This window comes from Tamandua tetradactyla, chromosome 3 (genome assembly GCF_023851605.1).
Source record: "Tamandua tetradactyla isolate mTamTet1 chromosome 3, mTamTet1.pri, whole genome shotgun sequence".
NCBI classification, from domain to species: Eukaryota; Metazoa; Chordata; class Mammalia; order Pilosa; family Myrmecophagidae; genus Tamandua; species Tamandua tetradactyla.
In genome coordinates, this window is record NC_135329.1 from 178,068,227 (window position 1) to 178,091,726 (window position 23,500).

Genomic DNA, 23,500 nt, shown 5'->3' on the forward strand with positions numbered 1-23,500 from the left:
CATTTCTGTGAGTGAACCCATTATAAGTAGAAATTTTGATGCAGTTACTTCCAATCAGGATGGGTCTTACTCTTAAATTGTAGGAGTTTTTTTTATAAGCAGAATGAAATTCAGATAGAGAGTAGAAGTATCAGGAGCCTAGAAACTGAACATCAGTGGAGCCCAGAAAAGAAGGCAGAAAGACCAGGAGATGCATCCATGTACCTTGCCACATGACAGACTAAGGACCAAGGATCACCAGCAGCCAGTTAGCTTTTGTCTTTGGGAAGAAAGCATCTCCTTGATGATGGCTTGATCTGGCCTTTCTTTTAGCCTCAAAAACATGAGCAAATAAATACGTATTTCATGGTATTTGCTTGAGGAGCCTAGGAAGCTAAAACAGTGCTGTAGTCTATAAAGCATAAAATCATTTTCTCAATGGACCAACTTCATATATTCATTAATTCAGTAAGAGATATGGTTAAAGATTTATGTTTAAAATATGCTTTCTAGAAAAAGTATTATTAGAATATGCTGGGTGGAAAAAATGACAAAGTATTATAAAATTCATCTTTAAAAAGAACTATTTTGAGGAATAGTTAGTTGTAAAAAATAAGGAATGGTCACTTGAAAAGCAAAATGATGACCCTGGCTCTTTCTTAAACAAAAAAAACACATTGTTACTCTTTTGCTAATAGAATATCATGCTCCATTGCTGATGAGTTTTTGAATAGATACAGAAGGTAGGGAGTAGAGGGTACAAACCATGAACTGGTTTTCTTCTCATTCCAATCTCTGTTCCTTTCTTCCCTTTGCAAACCTTACCTATTCATAATAGTGCCTGTTTTCCTCAGCCATATCTGTAAGCACTGACTTGATGTCATTTTGCATGTTTTGTTTCCATCTTTCCCATCTGCTTTCAGGGCATTATTAGCACATTCCACTGTCTCCAAGTTTTCCCATCTCTTCTGTAAGCAGATCAGTATCTGCCTTTGTATAGTTCAAAGCTTCAACTTTGGAATCCAGTTTTGTTTATACTTAGTCTCTTCTCTTCATAACATTCATTAACATTTCACTCTAAAGTACATACTCATGTACAACCGATAGCAGGGCTTCTGAGAGTCCAGACATCCTCTTTTCAGTGGCTTTACAGCATTTATCAGTGCAGCTGGTGATGCCTTTTAAGGTATCCACCAGATCCTCTTCCAGTGTTGACCACAGAATATGAATTGGGACATATTCTTTCATTTCATCAAAATATTCATTTTCTTCCTTATAAATTCTCTGGGATATTTTATCTATCAAATCTATTTTTGGCTAAATGGTTCAGTAAAATTATTCATATCTATAAACTCCTCTGGGCAGTTTTTAACTCCTCTCATTGAGGATGCAATAGCTACTGTTTACCCCAACTGATCCAGCAATCCAGGCCCTTGCTTCTTGTGAGAAGAAAGTTCCAAAGCTTGTGCAGTAAGAGAAACTTTGAAGTCTTCAATAAATATTTAAGTTGGATGATCAGCAATTCAGTTCAAAAACCTATGTAATGCTTTCCTTCATGTCTCAATGAAGTCATCATTAAAGCATTTTACCATTCCTTTCACTATAAACCTTTCTGGCAGTGGTCGAATAATCAAAGTGGAACATGTTTCTTCAAGTTTTCCCTTCGACCAAAGGAAGTCTTGGTAACGTCTTTCCACTTCAAATTCACTGTAGTCAAATTCTCTATAAGATGTCTTAGTAATAATCCTGTAAGTAATGAAAGTTTCAATTGTAGTAACATGGCTTGCAGGTTCATCAGCTATAGTGAAGCGATCCTTCAAATCTAGCTCATCTTCAAACTTGATTTGGTTTATCATCGATAGTGGGATGTTGGCATCCCACGGCTGAAAGAATTCACGTTCATCAGTGAGGCATCCTTACTGAATACCTCTAGGATGTCCTTGTCTAGATCCAGCACCTCAGCCTGCAGGAGGGCTGATGAGCCACTGCTGCCAAAGACAGGGGCACTCAGAGGAAGTGACAAAGATGGAGGCTTAGTGAGGTGTGGAATTTAGTTCATCCTCCAGAGCAGCTAGTAAATAGCCAGCAACAATACAGAACAACTGCTGGAGCTACGTCAGTGACCAGACACACAGTGTACACCAGTCTGGACAAGTTGGACCAACTGTGATCCCACCCAGAACCATAAGTCCCCCAAACTGCAGAGACCCCTCCCCCACAGGCTGGTTTCCAGAGGAGAAAGGAAAGAAACTTTACTTACAGCAAGGGGCTGAACTCAACCAAGCTCCAATTGTGGAATTAATTAACAAATTCTGACTACTAAAAAATAGGCCTGCAGCTCAGCTAAACCTCAAATAAAAGCTAAAGTTACTAATTTTTGCCCCAGCACAGAAGAGGCAGAGTTGATGGGGGGACAAAAGAGAAGTTTTTATCAGACAGCACAAAATACTTGAAAAAGGTCTGGACCCTAAAAAAAAAGAGAGGCCACATAGGACCTGGAGATATGTGGAGCAATTTACTAACTTAAGCTCTTGATTAACAAACCTGAAGAACTGGGGTCCTGCTCTGAAGAGGATATTTTTTCCTTTGTTTCTACCATTTAACTGCTCTCAGGCTCTGACTGCCCCAGGCAAGGGTAGAATTAAGTTTGTCTAAGAGACAAAGAGTCTGGTCAGGTGAAAGGAGATAATTCCCTGGAGGCTGTGCCTTCCCCAGGAGAGGGGTAGGGGCCCACCTCATGTAGAATCCCTCCCTCAAGAAATTCAGACCTCAGGGACTGGAAAACTGACACAATTAAAGCCAGCCTACAACTTCCCCTCTGTCTCAACCACTCCCCCAGCAGGGACAGTCTGCTAAAATTAAAGGTACCATATCATTTTATGCAGATGGGACCCACAGGCAGACAAGCACCACATATTGGGCAAGATAGGAAAAACACAGATCTAGAAGTTTCATAGGAAAGTCTGTCAACCTGTTGGTTCTCACCCTTGGGGAAAACTGATGTAGGTGACTCTTTCCTCCTGAGAGGAGGCCAGTCTGGTCTGGAAAAATCTGACTGGGGTCTATAATACCTAAGTAGACTCTCCTAAGGAAAAACAAAAAAGAAGGCATCATGCAGGTAGGGCAAGAAACAAGGAAACAAGAACTGAAGACTTCTCATCCATTAAACAAAACCTATGCTAGCGGTCTAGAATAAGCTGAACTAAATGTCAAAAGAGCAGATAGAAAACAAAACCATCCAGCAAGAAAATCCTAGGTTAAAGAGTGAAAATAATCTCCAGAATAAACTAATTATGGAAATTAAATGCCTAGACACCAGCAAAAAATAATGAATCATACTAGGAAAATTGAAGATATGGCCCAGTCAAAGGAACAGCCAACAATTCAAATGAGATACAGGAGTTGAAACAGTTAATTCAGGATGGTCGAACAGATGTGGAAAATCTCATCAAAAATCAAATCAGTGATTTGAGGGAGGATGTAAAGAAGGCAAGGGATGAGGAAAAAGAAGAAATCAAAAGTCTGAAAAAACAAATCACAGAGCTTATGGGAATGAAAGGTACAGTAGAAGAGATGAAAAAAACAATGAAAACCTACAATGCTAGATTTCAAGAGATAGAAGATAGGATTAGTGAACTGGAGACTGGGACATCTGAAATCTGACAAGCAAAAGAAAATGTAGGGAAAAGAATGGAAAAATATGAACAAGGACTCAGGAAATTGAATGACAACATGAGGCACATGAATATACATGTTGTGCATGTCCCAGAAGGAGAAGAGAAAGGAAAAGAAGGAGAAAGACTAATGGAGGAAATTATCACTGAAAATTTCCCAACTCTTATGGAAGTCTTAAAGTTACAGGTCCAGGAAGTGCAGCATACCCCAAACAGAACAGATCCAAATAGGCATACTTCAAGACACTCACTGTTCAGAATGTCAGATGTCAAAGAGAAAACTTTGAAAGCAGCAAGAGAAAAGCAATGCATCACATGCAAGAGAAGCGCAATAAGACTAGGCGTAGATTTCTCAGCAGAAACCATGGAGGCAGGAAGACAATGATACAATGTATTTAAGAGTCTGAAAGAGAAAAACTGCCAACCAAGAATTCTATATCCAGCAAAATTATCCTTCAAAAATGAGGGGGAAATTAAAACATTTTCAGATGAAAAAATAACTGAAATACTAATGGGAAATACTAAATACTAAAGGGAGCACTAGGGACAGATAGGAAAAGACAGGAGAAAGAGGTGTGGAGAAGAGTATAGAAATGAAGACTATCAGTAAAGGTAAAAGGAGGAAAAATTAGATATGACATATAAAATCCAAAAGGCAAAATTGTAGAAGAAAGTACTGCCATTACCATAATAACATGAAATGTTAATGAATTAAACTTGCAATAAAAAAACACAGACTGGCAGGATGGATTTAAAAACAGGACCCATCTATATGCTGTCTATAGGAGACGCATTTTAGACCCAAGGACAAGCGTAGGTTGAAAGTGAAAGGTTGGGAAAAGATATTTCATGCAAAGAACAATCAGAAAAGAGCAGGAGTAGCTATACTAATATCCAACAAATTAGACTTCAGATTAAAACAATTAATAGAGCCAAAGAAGGACACTATGTATTAATAAAAGGAATAATTCAACAAGAACACATAACAATCATAAGTATTTATGCACTGAGCCAGAGTGCTCCAAAATACTTGAGGCAAACACTGAAAAGAGAAACAGACACATCTACCATAAGAGTTGGAGATTTCAATTCCCTGCTCTCATCAATGGACAGAACGTCTAGACAAAGGATCAGTAAAGAAACAGAATTTGAATAATACAATAAATGAACTAGACTTAAAAGACATTTATAGAATATTACACCCGACAACAGCAAGATACACCTTTTTTTCGAGAGGGAAGCACTACCCACCCCCAAACCCGGGATCTCCCCACTGGCACCCCCAACTGGGAGGCCCGAGGAGCGCAGCAGACATGCCCAGCACTCGCCCTCCATCCTGTGAGCCCCTTCCATATAAATTTGATGGTGGGTTTTTCCATTTTTGAAAAGTAGGCTGTTGGAATTTTTATTGGGATTGTGTTGAATGTATAAATCACTTTGGCTAGAATTGGCATCTTAATATTTACCTTGCCGATCCTTGAATATGGAATGTCCTATTTATTTAGGTCTTCTTTTAGTAATTCTTTTGTAGATTTCTGTATAAAAGTCCTTGTGTAAACATCTTTGATTGGATTTATTCCTAGATACTTGATTTTTTTAGTTGCGATTGTAAATGGGCTTTTTTCTTGATTTCTGCCGATAGTTCATTGCTAGTATATGGAAACACTTGATTATTGGGGTGTTGGTATTGTACTTCACCACATTGCTGAATTCATTTATAAGCTCTAGGAGCCTTGTTTTGGATTTTTCAGGATTTTCTCTGCATAGGATCATGTCGTCTGCAAATAACAAAGGTTTATCTGTTCTTTTCTAATTTGGATGCCTTTTATTTCTTTTTCTTGTCTAATTGCTCTGACTAACACTTCCCATTCAGCGTTGGGAAACATTGGTGACAGTGGGCATCCTTGTATTGTTTCTGATCTTAGATGAAAGCTTTCAGTCTTTCACCTTTAAGTATGATGTTAGCTGTGGATTTTTCATATATGCCCTTTATCATGTTAAGTACGTTTCCTTCTATTCTTATTTTTCTAAGGGTTTTTATCAAAAAAGGATGCTGAATTTTGTCAAATTCATTTTCTGCATTGATTGAGATGATCATTTGGTTTTTCCCTTCATTTTGTTGATGTGGTATTACATTAATTGATTTTCATATGATGAACCACACTTGCATACTTGGGATAAAGCCCATTTGATTGTGATATATTATTCTTTTGATGTGCTGTTGGATTCAGATTGCAGGTACTGTGTTCAGGATTTTTGCATTTGTATTCATTAGACAAATTGATCTTTAATTTTCTTTTCTTGTAGTAGTTTTATCTGGCTTTGGAATTAGGATAATGTTAGCCTCATAGAATGTGCTATGATGTGTTACCTCTTCTTCAGTTTTTTTGGATGCATTTGACAAGGATTGATATTAATTCTTCTGTGGATGATTGGTAGAATTCACCTGTGAAGCCATCTGGTCCTGGGCTTTTCTTTGTTGGAAGTTTTTTTCGTTTTGTTTTGTTTTTGTATCCAGTATGGTTGGGGTCACATTTCATGCTTTTTTCAATGTAACTATCCTGTTATTGCAGCATCATTTGTTGACTTTTGTGGGGGGTGGGGTGGGGATGCATGAGCCAGGAATTGTACCTCGGTCTCTTGCATGGCAGTCCAGAATTCTACCACTGAACAACCCTTGCACCCTGCTTTGGGTGATTTTTTGATAACTTTTTCAGTCTCTTCACTTGTAATTGGTCTTTTTTAAATTAATTTTTATTTTTTTTTTAAAAAATATGACGAACACAAACATTCTTAACATATGATCATGTGTTCTACATATATAATGAATAATTCACAATATCATCACATAGTTGCATTTTCATCATCATGATCATTTCTTAGAACATTTGCATCAATTCAGAAAAAGAAATAAAAAGAAAACAGAAAAAAATTCATGCATACCATACCCCTTACCCCCTTTCTTTTTTTTAATTTATTTTTTATTTATGTACATAACTTCATACAAACACAGACATTCTTATCATATGATCATTCCGTTCTTGTTATATAATCAGTAACTCACACTATCATCACATAGTTGTATATTCATCATCATGATCATTTCTTAGAACATTGCATTAATTCAGAAAAAGCAATAAAAAGCAAACAAAAAAATTCATACATACCATAGCCCTTACCCCTCCCTTTCACCAATCACCAGCATTTCAATCTACTAAATTTATTTTAACATTTGTTCCCCCTATTATTTATTTATTTTTAATCTGTATGTTTTACTTATCCATCCATAAGGTAGGCAAAGGGAACATCAGACACAAGGCTCTCACAACCACACAGTCACATCATGACAGCCATATTATCATACAGTTGTCTTCAAGAAACATGGCCACCAGAGCACAGCTCCACATTTTCAGGCAGTTCACTCCAGTTCTCTCCATTACGCCTTAACCAAACAGGTGATATCTATTTAATGCATAAGAATAACCTCCAGGATAACCTCTCAACTCTGGAATCTCTCAGCCATTGACACTTTATTTTTTCTCATTTCACTCTTCTCCCTTTTGGTCGAGAAGATTTTCTCAATCCCTTGATGATGAGTTCCAGCTCATTCTAGGATTTCTGTCCCACGTTGCCAAGAAGGTCCACACCCCTGGGATTCATGTCCCACGTAGAAATGGGGCGGGCAATGGGTTTGCTTGCTGTGTTGGCCGAGAGAGAGAGGCCACATCTGAGCAACAAAAGAGATTCTCTTGGGGGTGACTCTTGGGCCCAATTTTAAGTCGACTTAGCTAATCCTTTGCAGGATTTTCATATGAACAAACCCCAAGATTGGAGGCTTGGCCTATTGCTTTGGCTGTCCCTACTGCCTTTGAGAATATCAAGAATTGCCCACATGAGGAAGTTGAATTTTCCCTCTTCTCACCATTCCCCCTAGGGCACTCTGCAAATACTTCCCTATTCACTGTTCAAATCACTCTGGGGCCCATCTGGGCATCACTCTGGACAAACCTACAAAATCTCATGCCCAAGGTTCCAAGTACGCAAGATTCCGAGTACTCTGGTGTTTGATTTAGCTGTCTGTATAAGCTACACTAGGAAATGTACTAGTCAAAATACAAATTTTGTACCAAATAAACATTCTTTGCTTGTCTCAAACATACGTTAAAGTTTTAAAATATTAATCACCATCTATTCTCAACACCCTATATTATTGACATTCCTTTGTTCTTCCTCATGCAGACACATTTTTTAATTTGCACATTTAGTCACTATCATTTTATACTCTAGGCATTCCTAGATTATGCCATCTCAGTCTTTATTGTCTGTCTTTCCTTCTGATTTCATTCGTGCCCTCAGGCCTCCTCCCTCTATCATTCTTACATTCATCTTCATTCTGTGTTCTAACATTATTGTATTACAGTTAGGTAGTATTGTGCTATCCATTTCTGAATTTTTACAATCAGTCCTGTTGCACAATCTGTATCTCTTCAGCTCCAATTACCCAATATCTACCTTATTACTATTTCCTGATAGTCTCTGTTACCAACTGAAATTCTTGAAGTTCATCTGCTAATGTCAGTTCATATCAGTGAGACCATACAGTATTTGTCCTTTTGTTTCTGACTAATCTCACTCCGCTTAATGTCCTTAAGGTCCATCCGTGTTGTTACATGCTTCATGACTTTATTCTGTCTTACAGCTGCATAATATTCCATTGTATGTATATACCACAGCTTGCTTAACCTCTCATCTGTTGATGGACATTTTGGCTGTTTCCATCTCTTGGCAATTGTAAATAATGCTGCTATAAACATTGGTGTGCAAATGTCCATTTGTGTTCTTGCCCTCATGTCCTCTGAGTAGATACCTAGCAATGATATTGCCAGATTGTATGGCAGTAATTGGTCTTTTGAGATCTGTTTTTTCTAAAGTTAGTGTAGGTTTATTGTGTACTTCTAGAAAATTGTCCATTTCATGTAGGTTGTCTAATTTGTTGGTATACAGGTGCTCAGAGTATCCCTTATAATCCTTTTTATTTCTGTCGGTTCAGTAGTGATGCCCCCTCTCATTTTTTATTTATGTGCATCGTGTCTCATTTTTTCTTTGTCAGTCTAGCTAAGGGTTAGTCAATTTTATTGATCAGTATATTGACCAATTTATTGACCTTTTTAAAAGATATTTTTACTGATAAATCTCCACACACATATATTCCATACATGGTATACAGTCATTGCCTCATAGCATCATAACATAGTGTGTATTCATCTCCATGATCATTTTTTAGAACATCTGCATCACTCCAGAAAAAGAAATAAAAAGAAAAATGAAAAACTCATACCATACCCTTATCCCTCCCTCTCATTGAACAGTAGTATTTCCATCTACCCAATTTATTTTACTCTTTGTCCCCCCTATTATTTATTTATTTATTATCCACATTTTTTTACTCACCTTTCCATATCTTGGATAAAAGGAACATCAGACACAAGGTTTTCACAATCATACTGTTACATTTAAAAGTTATATCTTTTTATACAGTAGTCTTCAAGGCAACTGTAACACAGCTCAACAGTTTCAAATACTTCCCTCCTGCCATTCCAATATACCATGAACTAAAAAGGGATATCTATATCATTATCAGAAGAACCTCCAGGATAGCTTCTTGACTCTGTTTGAAATCCCCTAGTCACTGAAACTTTATTGTGTCTCATTTCTCTCTTCCCTCTTTTGGTCGAGAAGGCTTTCTCAGTCTCTTAATGCCATGCTCTGGCTCATCCCAGGAGTTCTGTCCCACGTTCTCAGGGAGATTTACACCACTAGGAGTCATGTCCCATGTACAGGAAGGGCAGTGAGTTTACCTGCCAAGTTGGCTGAGAGAGAGGCCACCTCTGAGCAACAAAAGAGACTCTCTGGGGGTGACTCTTAGGTCTAATTTTAAGGAGGCTTAGCCTCTCCTTTGCAGGTATAAGGTTCCTAGGGGTGAACCCCAAGATCAAGGCCTCAGCATATTGATTTGGTTGTCCCCCCCGTTTGTGAGGATATTATTGACTTTTTTGCTTTACAAAGAATTTATGACTGACAGATTTTCTCTTTCAGTACCTGAAATATATCATACCACTATCTTCTTGCCTGTATGGTTTCTGTTGAGATATCAACATTCAATCTTCTTGAAGATCCCTTGTATGTGATGAATCTCTTTTCTCTTGCCCTTTTAGAATTCTCTTTTTCTTTGACTTTTGACATTCTGATTAGTTTGTCTAGGAGTAAGTATATTAGGATTTATTCGGTTAGGAGTATGTTGTGTTTCTTGGACATGTATATTTATGTCTTTCACAAGAGTTGGGAAATTTTCAGCCATTTTCCTCCAATTTTCTTTTTACCCCTTTTACCTTTTTTTTCTCCGTCTGGTACATCAGTGATGAGTATGTTTGTGTGCTTCATGCTGTCACTCAAATCTATGATATGCTGCTCATTTTTTCTGTTCTTTTCTCTATTTTTCTGACTGTATGATTTTGATTGTCCTGTCTTCTCGTTCACTGATTCTTTTTCTGCCTGTTCAGATCTGCTCTTGTATGCCTCTAGTGTATTTTTCAATATATAGTGTATTTTTAATCTCCACTATTGTACCTTTCATCCCCATAATTTCCATTATGTTTCTTTGCATGCTTTCAAATTCTTTATGAACACACATTGTCTTCTTCATATCCTTTATCTCTTTGTCCATATATTCCTTCATCCTCTTGAATTGATTTAGGAGATTTGTTTAAACCATTTTTTATTAGGTTTTCTGAATTCTGCGTCTCCTCTGAAGTTTCCATTTTTCCCTTGACTGAGCCATAGCATCCTGTTTCTTAGTATGGCTTGTAATTTTTGCTGATGTCTAGGCATCTGATCATTTTCGTGAGTTTACTCTGAAGGCCAACTTTTCCCTCTTGTCTTAGGTTTTATTGTTGATTGCCTTTGTGTTAAGCCTGTTCTTTGATGCTTGGTCCAGCTTATTCTAGACCTTTAGAATGGCGTGTATTTAACTGTTAGATATTCTCAGCTCTTCTTTGTCTAATTCTTTCCCTGAATATATAGTAAAGTCTTTAAGATTGCACTTTTATCGTGCAATTGTCTTACCTCCAGGAGAAAGCTTCCTCTCCTGTATTCCTTCTCTGGGAATCTTGTCTGTTCTGTTTTTTTGGTTTTTTCCCCCCAGTAAAATAAAAGTCACTACTGATAATGCAGGTCTTTTCCAGGGATGGTTTATATGTAGATAAGAAGAAATATCTATACATGTTTAATTTCTAGAAAAATTATGTCAACTATATTAGCTGTTCATAAACTGCCCATAAAATTATTACATTTCCAAACAAACAAAAAGATATAGGGTGGCTCTTCTTCATGGTACTTCGGAGGTGGTTAGCTCTTAGCATGAAATTCAACATCTCCTTCCCAGCCACTCGCTGCCAGAAGCTTATTGAAGTGAATGATGAACACAATGCACCTTTTATGAGAAGTGAATGGCCACAGAAGTTGCTGCTAATGCTCTGGGCGAAGAGTGGAAAGGTTATGTAGTCTGAATCAGTGGTGGAAATGACAAACAAGGTTTTCCCATGAAGCAGGGTGTCTTCACCCATGGCCGTGTCTGCCTTTTATTAAGGGGCATTCCTGTTATAGACAAAAGAAAATTGGAGAAAAAAAGTGCAAATCTGTTCAGGATTGCATTGTGGATGCCAGTCTGAGTGTTTTTGTTTTTTTTTAAACTTTTTTATTGTATAATATAATGTATGTACAAAGCAAAGAAAGAGAAAAGCAATAGTTTTCAAAGTACTCTTCAACAAGTAGTTACAAAACAGATCCCAAAGTTTGTCATGGGCTACCATACATCAGCTCAGATTTTTCCTCAGAATATAGGAGGCTAGGAGGGATAAATATTTTTTACCATCACAATCGACTTTTTTTCTTTTTTGTGAAAAATAACATATATACCAAAAAGCAATAAATTTCACAGTACAGCACAACAGTTAGTTGTAGAACAGATTTCAGAGTTTGTTATGGTATTCCACAATTTCAGGTTTTTACTTCTAGCTGCTGTAAGATATTGTTGGCTAAAAGAGATATCAATTTAATGATTCAGCAATCATATTCATTTGTTAAACCCTACCTTCTCTGTATAACTCCACCATCACCTTTGATCTTTCTATCCCACTCTTTAGGGGTATTTGGGCTATGGGCATTCTAACTTTTTCATGTTGCAACGGGCTATCAATAATATGGCGTAGGGAGATGGTACTAGCTGATGTTCTGCAGAGGCTGAGCCCTCTAGGTTTCAGGACTTATCTGCTCCAGGGACCCATCTGGAGGTTGTAGGTTTCTGGAAAGTAACCTTAATACATGGAACCTTTGTAGAATTTTATGTATTGCCGTAGGTGTTCTTTAGGATTGGCTGGAATGGTTCGGGTTGGGGTTCGGCTTGTAATTGATAGGTAGCAATGTCTAACTGAAGCTTGCATAAGAGTGACTTCCATAGTAGCCTCTGGAGTTTATTGGAACTCTTCTAGTCACTGATACTTTGTTATACTTCTTTTCCCCCTTTTGGTCAGGATGGAATTGTTGATCCCATGGTGCCAGGGTGTTCTGTTTGTTTTTGTGCAGAATTTTCTCCCTAGGTCCTATGATTTATTGTAATTCATTCCTTCTCTCAGGACCCATTTTCCTTAAACTTTTCAGTTCTGGAAACTTTCTGTATTATAGTAGTTCAGTTTAACTGTCTTCCCCACCCCCCTGTTTTTTTCTCTGTCAGCCTTTTCCATTTTCTTCCCTGTTTGGGTATCCCGCTTTTGGGAGCCAGATGGGTCAATCCAGAAAAGTGGGTCACTCCAAAAAAATCCTTTTTGTGCTTAGGTAATTCTGGGAATGGATTGAGCACATCTGGCCTTTCTACAGCCATCTTCTCCACCCCTTCGGCCCTTTTGTGTGTGACACTCCTCAGCGACTTGTGTTCTGCCCTGGGTCTCTGTGGATATGGTTCACTGTGCCTGAATGTATGTGAGTGCTATGAGTGGCTCTATTGTCTGTGTCCTCAGTGGGAGGGCCCTGGGTTGCTGCCTCTGAGTAACAGACTGAGCAGGGGGGCTGGGGACCAGTGGGTCTGGAATGAAAATTTGGGGAGTGTTGATGTCTTAATTATATTTAGCCTTCCTATCCATGAGCAGGGAATGTCTTTGCACCTGTTTAGATCTCCTTTGAAATCTTTTAGCAATGTTGTGTAGTTTTTTTTTGTGTACAAGTCCTTTACATCCCTAGTTAATTTTATTCCTAAGTATTTGATTCTTTTCATTGATATTTTGAATGGAATTTTTTCCTTAACTGACTCCTCAGCTAGGTCATTGCTTGTGTATAGAAGTGTTACTCATTTTTGCACATTAATTTATATCCCATATCTTGCTGAATTGTTTATTAGTTCAAGTAATTTTGCTGTAGATTTCTCAGGATCTTCCAAGTCTAGTATCGTATCATCTGCAAATAATGAAAGTTTTACCTCTTCCTTTCCAATTTGGATGCCTTTTATTTCTTTGTCCTGTATGATTGCTCCAGCAGAACTTCTAGCACAATGTTTAATAATGGTGACAGTGGGCATCCTTGTCTTGTACCTGATATTAGAGTAAAGCCTTTCAGTCTCTCTCCATTGAGTATGGTGCTGTCTATCAGTTTTTTATATATTCCCTTTATCATATTGAGGTAGTTCCTTTGATTCCTACCTTTTGGAGTGTTTTTATCAGAAAAGGATGCTGAATTTTGTCAAATGCTTTTTCAGCATCAATCGAGATGATCACATGATTTTTCCCTTTTGGTTTGTTAATGTGCTGTATTACATTAATTGATTTTCTTGCATTGAACCATCCTTGCATTCCTGGTATAAATCCCACTTGGTCATGGTGCATAAATCTTTTAATGTATTGTTGGATTCGATTTGCTAATATTTTAGAGCGAGTTTTGCATCTATGTTCATTAGGGAGATTGGCCTGTAGTTTTCCATTCTTACAGCATCTTTACCTGGTTTTGATATTAAAATGATATTAGCTTCATAAAATGAGTTAGGTGAAGTTCCTTTTTCCTCAATTTTTCAGAAAAGTTTGAGCAGGATTAGTGTTTGTTCTTTCTAGAATGTTTGATAAAATTGCCCTGTGAAGTCATCTGGCCCTGGGCTTTTCTCTATAGGAAGATTTTTGATGACTGAGTGAATCAATCTACTTGCAGTTGGTTTCTTGAGTTCTTCTATTTCTTCCTGTGTCAGTGTAACTTGTTTGTGTATCTCCAGGAATTTGTCCATTTCATCTAAATTGTCTGGTTTGTTGGCATATAGTTGTTCATAATATCCTCTTATGATTTCTTTTATTTCTTCAGGGTCTGAGGTAACGCACCCCTTCTCATTACTGATTTTGTTTATTTGCATCCTCCCTTTTTTCTTTGTTAGTCTCGCTAGTGGCCCATCAATTTCATTTTCTCAAAAGACCAACTTTTGGTTTTATTAATTCTTTCTGTTGTTCTTTTGTTCTCCCATTCATTTTTCTCTTCTTTAAACTTCATTTCTGTTGTCCTGTTTGCTTTGTGGTTAGTTTCCTGTTCTTTCTCAAGTTCCTTGCAGTTTGCTGTTAAGTCCTCAATTTTCACTCTTTACCTTTTTGATATAGGCATTTAAGGCAATAGATTTCCCTCTCAAGACAGCCTTTGCCACATCCCATAAGGTCTGCTAAGTTGTATTCTGATCCAGCTTCATCCCATTGTGATCAGAGAAAGTGCTTTGAATAATTTCAATTATTTTTAAATTTATAAAGACCTGTTTTGTGCCCCAGCATGTGATCTATCCTGAAGAATTTCCATGAGCGCTAGAGAAGAATGTATAACCTTGTGCTTTGGGGTGCAGTGACCTATATTTGTCTGTTAGGTTTAATTCATTTATCAAGTTTATTTAACTTCTCTATTTCCTTATTGATCTTCTGTCTGGTTGTTCTATCTATAGAGGAGCATTATATATTCTCCTTTATAGTATAATAATAGTAGGAAGTCTCCTACTATTATTTTTGAAACATCTATTGCTCCCTTCAGTTTTGCCAATGTCTGTCTCATGTACTTTTGAGCTCCTTGATTGTGAGCATAAACATTGATGATTGTTATATCTTCTTGGTGAATTGACTCTTTAATTAGTTTATAGTGTCCTTCTTTGCTTTTACATTTAAAGTCTATTTTGTCCAATAATTGTATTGCTATTCCTGCTTTCTTTTGGTTACAATTTGTGTGGAAAATCTTTTTCCATCCTTTCACTTTCAATCTATTTGTATCCTTGTGCCTAAGATGAATGTCTTGGAAGTAGCATATAGCTGGATTATGTTTCTTAATCCATTCTGACAATCTGTATGTTTTCATTGGTAAATTTAGTCCATAAGCATTCAAAGTTATTACTGAAAAGGCATTTCTTGATCCCACCATCTTCTATTTTTCATTTTATTTGTCAGATCTATATATTCTTTTCTCTCTTTCTCTTTGTATTATTTTGAATTATCCTTAGTGATACTCTTCGATTCTGTGCCCTCCTCCAGACCTCCCTCTCCTGTCTTTTTTTTCAGCTGGCAGAATTTCTTGTAGGGCTGATCTGTGTTGACAAATTCTTTCAGGACTTCTTTGTTTGTGAAAACTTTAATTTCTCCCTCAATTTTGAAGGACAGTTTGGCTCAGTACAGAATTCTTGGCCGTAAGTCTTTCTCTTTCAGGATCTTGAATATATCATAGCTCTGCTTTCTTGCCTCCAGGATGCTAGTTGAGTAGTCTGAACTCAGTCTTATTTGGTTTCCTTTGTATATAGTAGATTGTTTTTCTCTTGCTGCTTTCAGGATTTGCTGCTTCTCTTCAACATTTGACAGACTGATTAGTATGTACCTTGGGGAAGGCCTATTTGGGTTTATTCTGTTTGGAGTTCTTTGGGCTTCTTTGACTTGTATATTTATGTCCTTTATGAGGGTTGGGAAGTCTTCTACCATTATATCCTCAACTACTCTTCCTAGCCCTTTACTACGTCTTCTCCTTCTGGAACACCAGTGATTCTTGTATCTGTGTGTTTTGTTTTGCATATCATTTCCCTGAGTTCCCATTCAAAATTTTCCATCTTTTTTGCCATTTGCTGTTTTGAGTCTTTGTAGTCAATTATCCTGTCCTCTATATCACTTATTCTTTCTTCTCTCTCTTCAAATCTGGTGTTGTATGCCTCTAGTATGTTTTTAATTTGGTCAACAAATTCTTTAATCTCTGTGATTTCAACTATTTTTTCTATTCTTTCAGATTCCTCTTTGAACTCTTCTACCGTCTTCTTGCTGTCCTTTATGTCATTTGCTATCCCACTTATTTTATTAAGTAGGAGTTGTATGAGCATCTTTGATTAGTTATTCCAATGTCTGTGTCTCCTCAGGTGTTTTAATTTGGTCATTAGGCAGGGCTATGTCTGTCTGCATCCTGATAGGCTTAGGTCTTCTGCTGTCTTCGTCCCATGTAAATATCTTGATTGATTTACTTTGGTTGTTGATTTCTTTCAGTAGTCTAAGGCCTTGTGTTTTTGGGATGGTTGTACAGCAGAGAGCAGGGCATGGGGTGGAGTGATTTGTTTCAGGTCAGGTATGGACACAGCTTGGGGATGTTACACTGATGCTTGTGAATATGGGTGCCCAGTGGCCAGGGAGGATGTAGCTGTGTGGGTGCATCCGTCTGGGGGTGCATAAGCTTTGTGTGCGCTGGTCTAAAGCACAGGGCCCTTTGTGTGCATACATAGAACTGTGGCAGCAGGTCAGCGTTACGCCTTCGTGGATGTGGGCAGTTGTGACCCGGCTGCGCAGGTCAGTACTTTCACAGAGCTCAAAAGTGAGGCTCAGGGCTCACTTGCAGTTCCCAGAGCTGAATGACGTGATTGGGGGCCTGTGGGCATACATGGGCCTGGGAGTGCCATAAAGGAATGTGCTGAGCTCAGGGAGGTCGGGGTGAGGCTTTGTGACACTGTGGCGCGGGGTAGCCTAGGTATGGACATTAGTGCCTGCAGCCTTTATGCTCTGGAAACAGACTGCAGGGAAAATGGAGGGGGTGGTAGTGCTTGGGACGTGTACAGGAGAGGTGGGTTGGGCTGCACTTGGGGTAGAGTTGTAGGGCAGGCACGTGCGCTGGGGGCTGGTGGGGTGAGGGCACCTGGAGTGTGGGGAATGGGAGCGGGTGACGGGCTTCAGGTGTGGGGTGTAGGGTGAGTCTTGGGTCATGGGGCTGCACTGGTGAGGGTAGCGCACCCAAGGAACTTGGCCTAGCTTACTTCTTAGTCCCGTGTTTCCATCTGCGCACTCCTTTGGCTCTGCTCCTCAGTGCCTCTGCGCCTCCAAGCCAGGCTCCAGTTTTCTGCCTCTCACTTCCTAGGCTTCTGCCACCAGGGCTGCCACATGTGGTGCAGAAGGCTCTCCCAGGTCAGCAACACTCCCTAATTGCCGCCTCAGTTGCAAACTGGATATAAAAACAGATATGAGAATCCATCTTCTTTAAGCCAAACATTAATGAGATTCACAAAGATATAAAAAAGTCCCTTCTCTGACTTTTCCGTGGAGCAGGCTAATCTCCAGCTGCTCTATGTAGTCAGCCATCTTCCCGGAAGTCCCCTACAGTTACTTTCTGTTTCAATTGTTTTTCACTAGTAAAGAGTGACTCCTTTATTCTCTTTTATACTGTAATATAGATTCCAGGACAGTTTTACTATTTAAACATTCAGTCACATTGGCAAAAACATTGTCAACTAAAGCTTCTACTGTCTGCAATTTATGAATCACAAGGAAAACTTTAGGCTAACTATAATGCTGTTTTCATGGCTTGTGTGTGTGTGTGTGTGTGTGTGTGTGTGTGTGTGTGTGTGTGGTATGAGATTTACCAACCAATTTAAATATGCATTCATTTCCTTAACTATTTTTGTAAAGATTTTTGGGCTTGTCAAAATGAGATTCATTATAGCACATAGTACTTAAAATATGAGCATTTAACTTTTATGACAGGTATGATGAACTTTTAACACTTAACAGTGATTTTGTTTTAGTTTATTGCATTTTTGGATATGATTGAAATTAATGTAAAATTTTTTTAAAGCTGTGAAGGATATATCTGAGAAGAAAAGAAAGAGAAAATTAGTAATAGCAAGGAGAGGGATTCAAAACCGTCACATTTGTCTTTAGAACTCTACTTGAGGTTGAAATCATTCTTTTGAAAATATAGGCCTTGTAAATAAAGTTCCGTTTGAGGACTTGTGGATACCTCTTGGTTGTGGTATTCTTGTTTATTTTCTTTAATTTGTTTTCCTTGCTTTCTTTCCTTCTCTATATCAATTCCTTAAAACCAGCTGCAATAAAAGCTACCATCAAAGCAAACTTAAGAGGATTGAGAATTTATGAAAGAAGGTACTGAGGCATGCTTTATGGAAAAGGGCTTTGGGAGTGGATAGTTGATATGGTATATTTGAAAGCTTGATCTTCAGCCACACCTGCCTATAATTGCCTTAGTCACTTTAGTAAGTTTCTTTTCATTTTTACAATATTAAGTTTTTATTTAAATTCTAGAGTAATACAGATTCTTTATAGAAATTTCAGAAGAAAAAGTGGTACAAAAAAGGGATATATTTTCTTAATCTTTTTACAATGCACTGTATTTTTAATGTGGATTTATTTTTCTTGACAAAAGTGAGAGACTATTGAATATTTCTGTATCAGGCTTTTAAAAGTGTTATATCATGAGCCTTCTCAATATGCCATTATATACTTTTGAACATTGTTTTTAATAGCTGCAAATACATCAAACCATAGTTCTAAAAGCATGAACTAAGGACTCCTGTGGATCCCCAAGACCATTTGGGTCAGTGAAGTTTAATCTGTCTCAGCATTTCTTTTTGATACTGGATTTTCTGCATAAACTTCAAGGAAAACAACATTATCATAACAAACTGGATGTAAAAATGGATATGAGAATCCATCTTCTGTTAAGCCAGACATTAATGAGATTCTCAAAGATGTAAAGCATGCCATGTTTTTCACTAAGCCATATTTTCAAAAATATAGTTATTTTCATACAAATATATTATTTGTATCAGCATGTAGTGGATTTTTATTGCAATTTTTTAAATAAATAGTTTTAAAAATGTGTTGGTTTTAATTTCTGATATGATAAATATTGATAGATTAACCTATTATAAACAAAAGTTCTTTGTGATTCTCAGTAATTTTTAAGAGTGTATAGAAGTCCTGAGACCAAAAAGTTTGAGAACTTCTCTTTCAACGTATGGATGAACTTAACTTTATTTAACTTCTTCTATTGGATAGTTGAGTGGTTTCTCTTTTTTGTTGCTGTTATAAATAAAACTATTAAAAAAATAAAGTGAGCATCACTGTCCTAAAATCATGGTGTGAATGTCTGACTGTTTCTTAGTATAAATTTTTATAAGTAGAATTATTGACTTAAAGAGTATGAACTCTTAAGATTCTTGGTATGGATTGCTTTCTTGCTTTCTGTAAAGACTACCCTTTCTACTTCCATCATCTTGCGCATACCTGTTTCCTTGTACCTAGATAGTATGAATATTGTTATTTTAAAAATCCTTGCTGATAACAATAACGTCAAATTTCACTTATTAAATCCTTGTTATATGCCAAATACTGTGCTGATAACTAGAATGGGTTATGTCATTTAATTTGCATGGCCGTTTGATGAGATATTTGTTATTCTTCGTATTTTTGAGAAAACAAGTTCAGAGAAATTAATAAGCTTTTCTTAAAATCACAAATTTAATCGGTGGGAACAAGATTCAAACCCAGGTGTCTGACTCCAAAGTCTATTTTGTGTACACTAATTCATTATTATTTTTAGCTTTTCATATGCTCTTGTGTACCATGTCATACCATACCTCCATCCAGTTTATTTTACACAGCATTATTTCAGCAAGTAATTGAACCTTTGCATTCTCATTTCTAAAATGATAGAATTTCCTAAAAAGTTCCTAAGTGGATTTTTTTCTTAGAATGCTTACGATAATTTCCCTTTTTTTTTGCATGGGCAGGCACCAGGAATTGAACCAGGGTCTCTGGCATGGCAAGTGAGAATTCTGCCACTGAGCCAATGTTGCACTGCCCAATGATAATTTCATTTTAAATGTTACTTTCTTGCCCTTTCACTCACATTTAATTTTTTTTTTTTTTTTTTCTCTTTACTCAAACTGGCTGAGGCCCTTTTGGATGCCGAGTTTTGTATACTTAGCCAAAATACTTAATTCTTTTATTTGTTCTCTCAATAGACGACAATCCCATGTGTTTCAGAGATAACAATCCCATCAGCCTTCCTAGTACACAAACTAATATAAGTTAGACTCAACTCTTGACGACTTTGGAGAGCATTGTTATAGAATGTTTTAACAAAGTATGTGGGAAATGCTGTACACTGACCTCCCTTGTCAAAGCATACTAAATTACAATATTTGAGGACCCAAGCACTATTTCTAAAAAGAACCCTTTTGATTGTGCATTGTTTTTTTACAATATCTTTAGTCTGTCTCATAACACATTTCCTTTTCTCTGAGTCATTCTCCGATGATTCTTTAAGAAAGTTAGGAATTTTAATTATTGCTGTTGCTTCTTATAGTAATTTTGAGTTCTGAGAAAGAAATATATGATACTTAGTTATAAAGTGTATGATTTATTTGTAATTTATTTGTAATTCAAAAACCAAATGCTAATCATCACTTTCTGTAAGTGATACAATTCACAAATGGATTCTTGGATTTATTTTCAAGAAACATGGAAATCCATTTAAGCTTCGTTTCTACTTACAGGTAACAATTTAATGTTCTTTCTCCATTATTCTTGTCTCTGTTTTTAACAGCTATTTTTAAATACTAACAATAAGGTGGCAGACAAGAACGAAAAAGACCTTGCCAACAAATTACTGACAGAAATGAATGAGGACCAGGTATCTACAAAACCTGCATCTTGATTCAGCTGAAGTGCAGAATCAGTCACTGGGAATAACTATTCCTGTACTTTTCTTCTTATGTATTAAAATACACAGACATTATCTAATTCTTATATTTATTAATTATTTTTGAAAATTACTTAAAAATAAAATTAAAAATTACTTTCACCTAAAGGATAAATATATTGAAATCTTGGTGATTGATATAAATGATCAATAGAATTCCATCTTTTTATAAATATGTGTGTGTATGTGTGTTCTTTACAGTTTGAAGAGATATGAAGTACAGAAATGGGATCCCAATATCAATACTGTCCACCTGGTGTTGACTTCATATTTGGCAGGGGGGGCTTTTTTTTCTAAGCACTCTGGTGTTTGGGGACTTTAGGGCTTTGTTTGTGAATGTGTATAATCATTTTAATATCTTGATTCTTTGCTTCTTGTGGACAAGTAATGATTATAATTCAATGGACAACTCAAATCTTGGAGGAAAGGAAGAAGATGCTGAACTCTGAATCTTAATTAATTAATTTAGTATAAAACTAGGTTTTCTTCTTTTCTAATATCTACTCTATATAGGTATAATAATGCAGAAACATACAATTTGTGTTACTTTTCATAATACACTAGATAATTATTTGGTTAAAATAATTACTGTAAAAATGTGCTTCATTATTTTTCTTTCCTAAAATGTTTGTTAGAGAGCTTAGAGCTTATGGTGATTTCTTTATTATCTTGATGTCGAGGTTTACAAATAGAGTGGTGATATAAAAAGAGATACGATAATTCATTATTTTCTATTCTGGATGTGAAATATTAATTTGAAAACGTACAGTTTTAGGTGCCTCTGCAAATGTGAGTCCCTCCTACAGCCTTTTTTACATAGATTAATAAAACAATTAAATAGTCTCAGAGGTTTATGCTACAATTCCAAATTGAAGGTGGTGTAAGGTCTTTTTGGTACACCTAGTCCTCTTGGATAAAGCCTAAAACAGATCTTGTTTTTCTAAAATTCTGTTCTATGCAGAATGTTTAATGCATATTAAAGTAAGTTTATTACATATGGTATGCATTATATATAATAATGTTTACAAACAGACAACATCAACAAAAGCCTGGATTCCAGGGTACTTAAAAATTTGCCTAAATGTGACAGCTTAGCTTAAAACTACAAAGATCCCCTTTTATACTCACATCTTTTATGAGTGGTACACTCCCTATTTGTGGATTGACTAACTTCAGACCTTATTAATATGTTCCTGAAAGCAGATTTCATGGGCTGTTAGTTTTACGTATTCCTAGTTTTCATGCTATGATTTCATGATTGACTAAGCCTGATTCAGTAGTCACATTCGATTTTTTATATTGTTGATGTTATTTATTGCTGTAAGTACATTGCCTTTAAATTTAACATCTCCTCTTTATAATATATCTTAAACAGCAGTAGACAAAATGAAGTTAGTTTAATTTTTCCTTAAAACTTTTGACATTAAATATTGTCTTCTCAAAAAACATGATAGTGTTTATAAACAATTTCATTTTCAGTGCCTGCCTCGAATTCTGCATTTTATGTAAAAATAAGAGTACCTCATTGTTTGCAAATGTGATTGTTGTTTGTACATACCATATCAATGATAACATAGGGTTTGGAAACTAGACAAGATTATTTTAACCATCTTATTATACATGCTAATGAAATTTAAGCCTAGAAAGTTCAATCATATTTTTGAAGTGAAATTGAAACGTAATAGAATGTTTAATAATAGACCTCCCTCCCTTCCTCTTGAGATTGTCCATTAGTTTTTAAAAGCATGTCTTAAGCTTGTTGTTGTTTTTTTCCAAAACATTTTAATTTAATGATGAATGTAGCCTTATCGTTCTTGACCTATAGCTTATTTTGTGTTTAAGCAGGTAACTTTTTTTGCAGGTTATAGTGTTTCAGAAATCCATTTTATTGGAAGAAGAATGTAATGCATGTTAAATAACTATTTTCTCAGGTTTTCAGAACAAAGGTTTCCTAGCTGAATAAAAATCTTGAACATGATTTCTTTCCTTCCCTCCTTCCCCCCTCTCACCTCCCAGGTGTTTCAAGGACAATTGGATTGTTTGGCTGTATCAACTATTCAGGCATTGACAGCTGTAATGAACAAATCTCCAGCTGCAAAGGTGAAATATATATCCTCTAGCCTGAAAATGTTATTCTAGATATACCCATTTTCACTATATAGATCTCAAAATAATACGCATATGGCTTCATACCTGAAGTGATGAAATAGTTCACAAAATATCATCTTAGTATAGGAATAATTTTGATGATAATTTTTTAGAAAAACTCCTGTGAACACTTCTTTGGGATTTTTTTTAAGGCTTTGGTAAATAAACAGCAAAGTAACAGGAATTTATAATGTCAGCCAGACAATTGGAAGGATAGCACCGTTGTTCAAATGTTGAAGTGATTCTATTGTTAGTGAGTATAGTTTTTATATCACGATTTTTATTCATTAATAAAATAATCACTCTTTCACTGTTCAGTCAGTTGATGACTAAATATGACTAGAATATGAACATTTTCCACATGTGTTTGAACAGCTTTATCAATTTGGGACTTTTTTCACATTTTGTGACCCTGGGAATTCTTTGGTTGTAAGCACTTACACTCAGGGTTTTCTTTCTCTCCTCATTCACTACCACTGACTCTGTTGTTACTACCATTGACTCTTTCACCTAATACACTACTGATGACATATCAGATGAGGAAAGTAAAGGAAGTATCATGGGCTAATTGCAAATAATAGAATAAATATTATTATTACTAATTTCATTTATTTTGCATTTTG

At 36.4% G+C, this 23,500-nt stretch overlaps 1 protein-coding gene and 1 pseudogene across 20 annotated transcripts in view; one reads left to right on the plus strand and one right to left on the minus strand.

The window, feature by feature from the left end:
- NBEAL1 (neurobeachin like 1) overlaps window positions 1-23,500 on the plus strand; it is a 312,588-nt gene that overhangs the window by 138,174 nt on the left and 150,914 nt on the right. For 18 of the 20 annotated variants that reach the window (XM_077154757.1, XM_077154758.1, XM_077154760.1 and 15 more), the window contains 2 exons: window positions 20,574-20,660; window positions 22,746-22,829. In XM_077154757.1, the coding sequence (XP_077010872.1) occupies window positions 20,574-20,660; window positions 22,746-22,829 (171 nt within the window). The remainder of the gene's footprint in view (window positions 1-20,573; window positions 20,661-22,745; window positions 22,830-23,500) is intronic. The other 2 variants (XM_077154763.1, XM_077154761.1) reach the window with 1 other exon arrangement.
- LOC143677991 (sorting nexin-7 pseudogene) lies at window positions 805-2,269 on the minus strand (annotated as a pseudogene).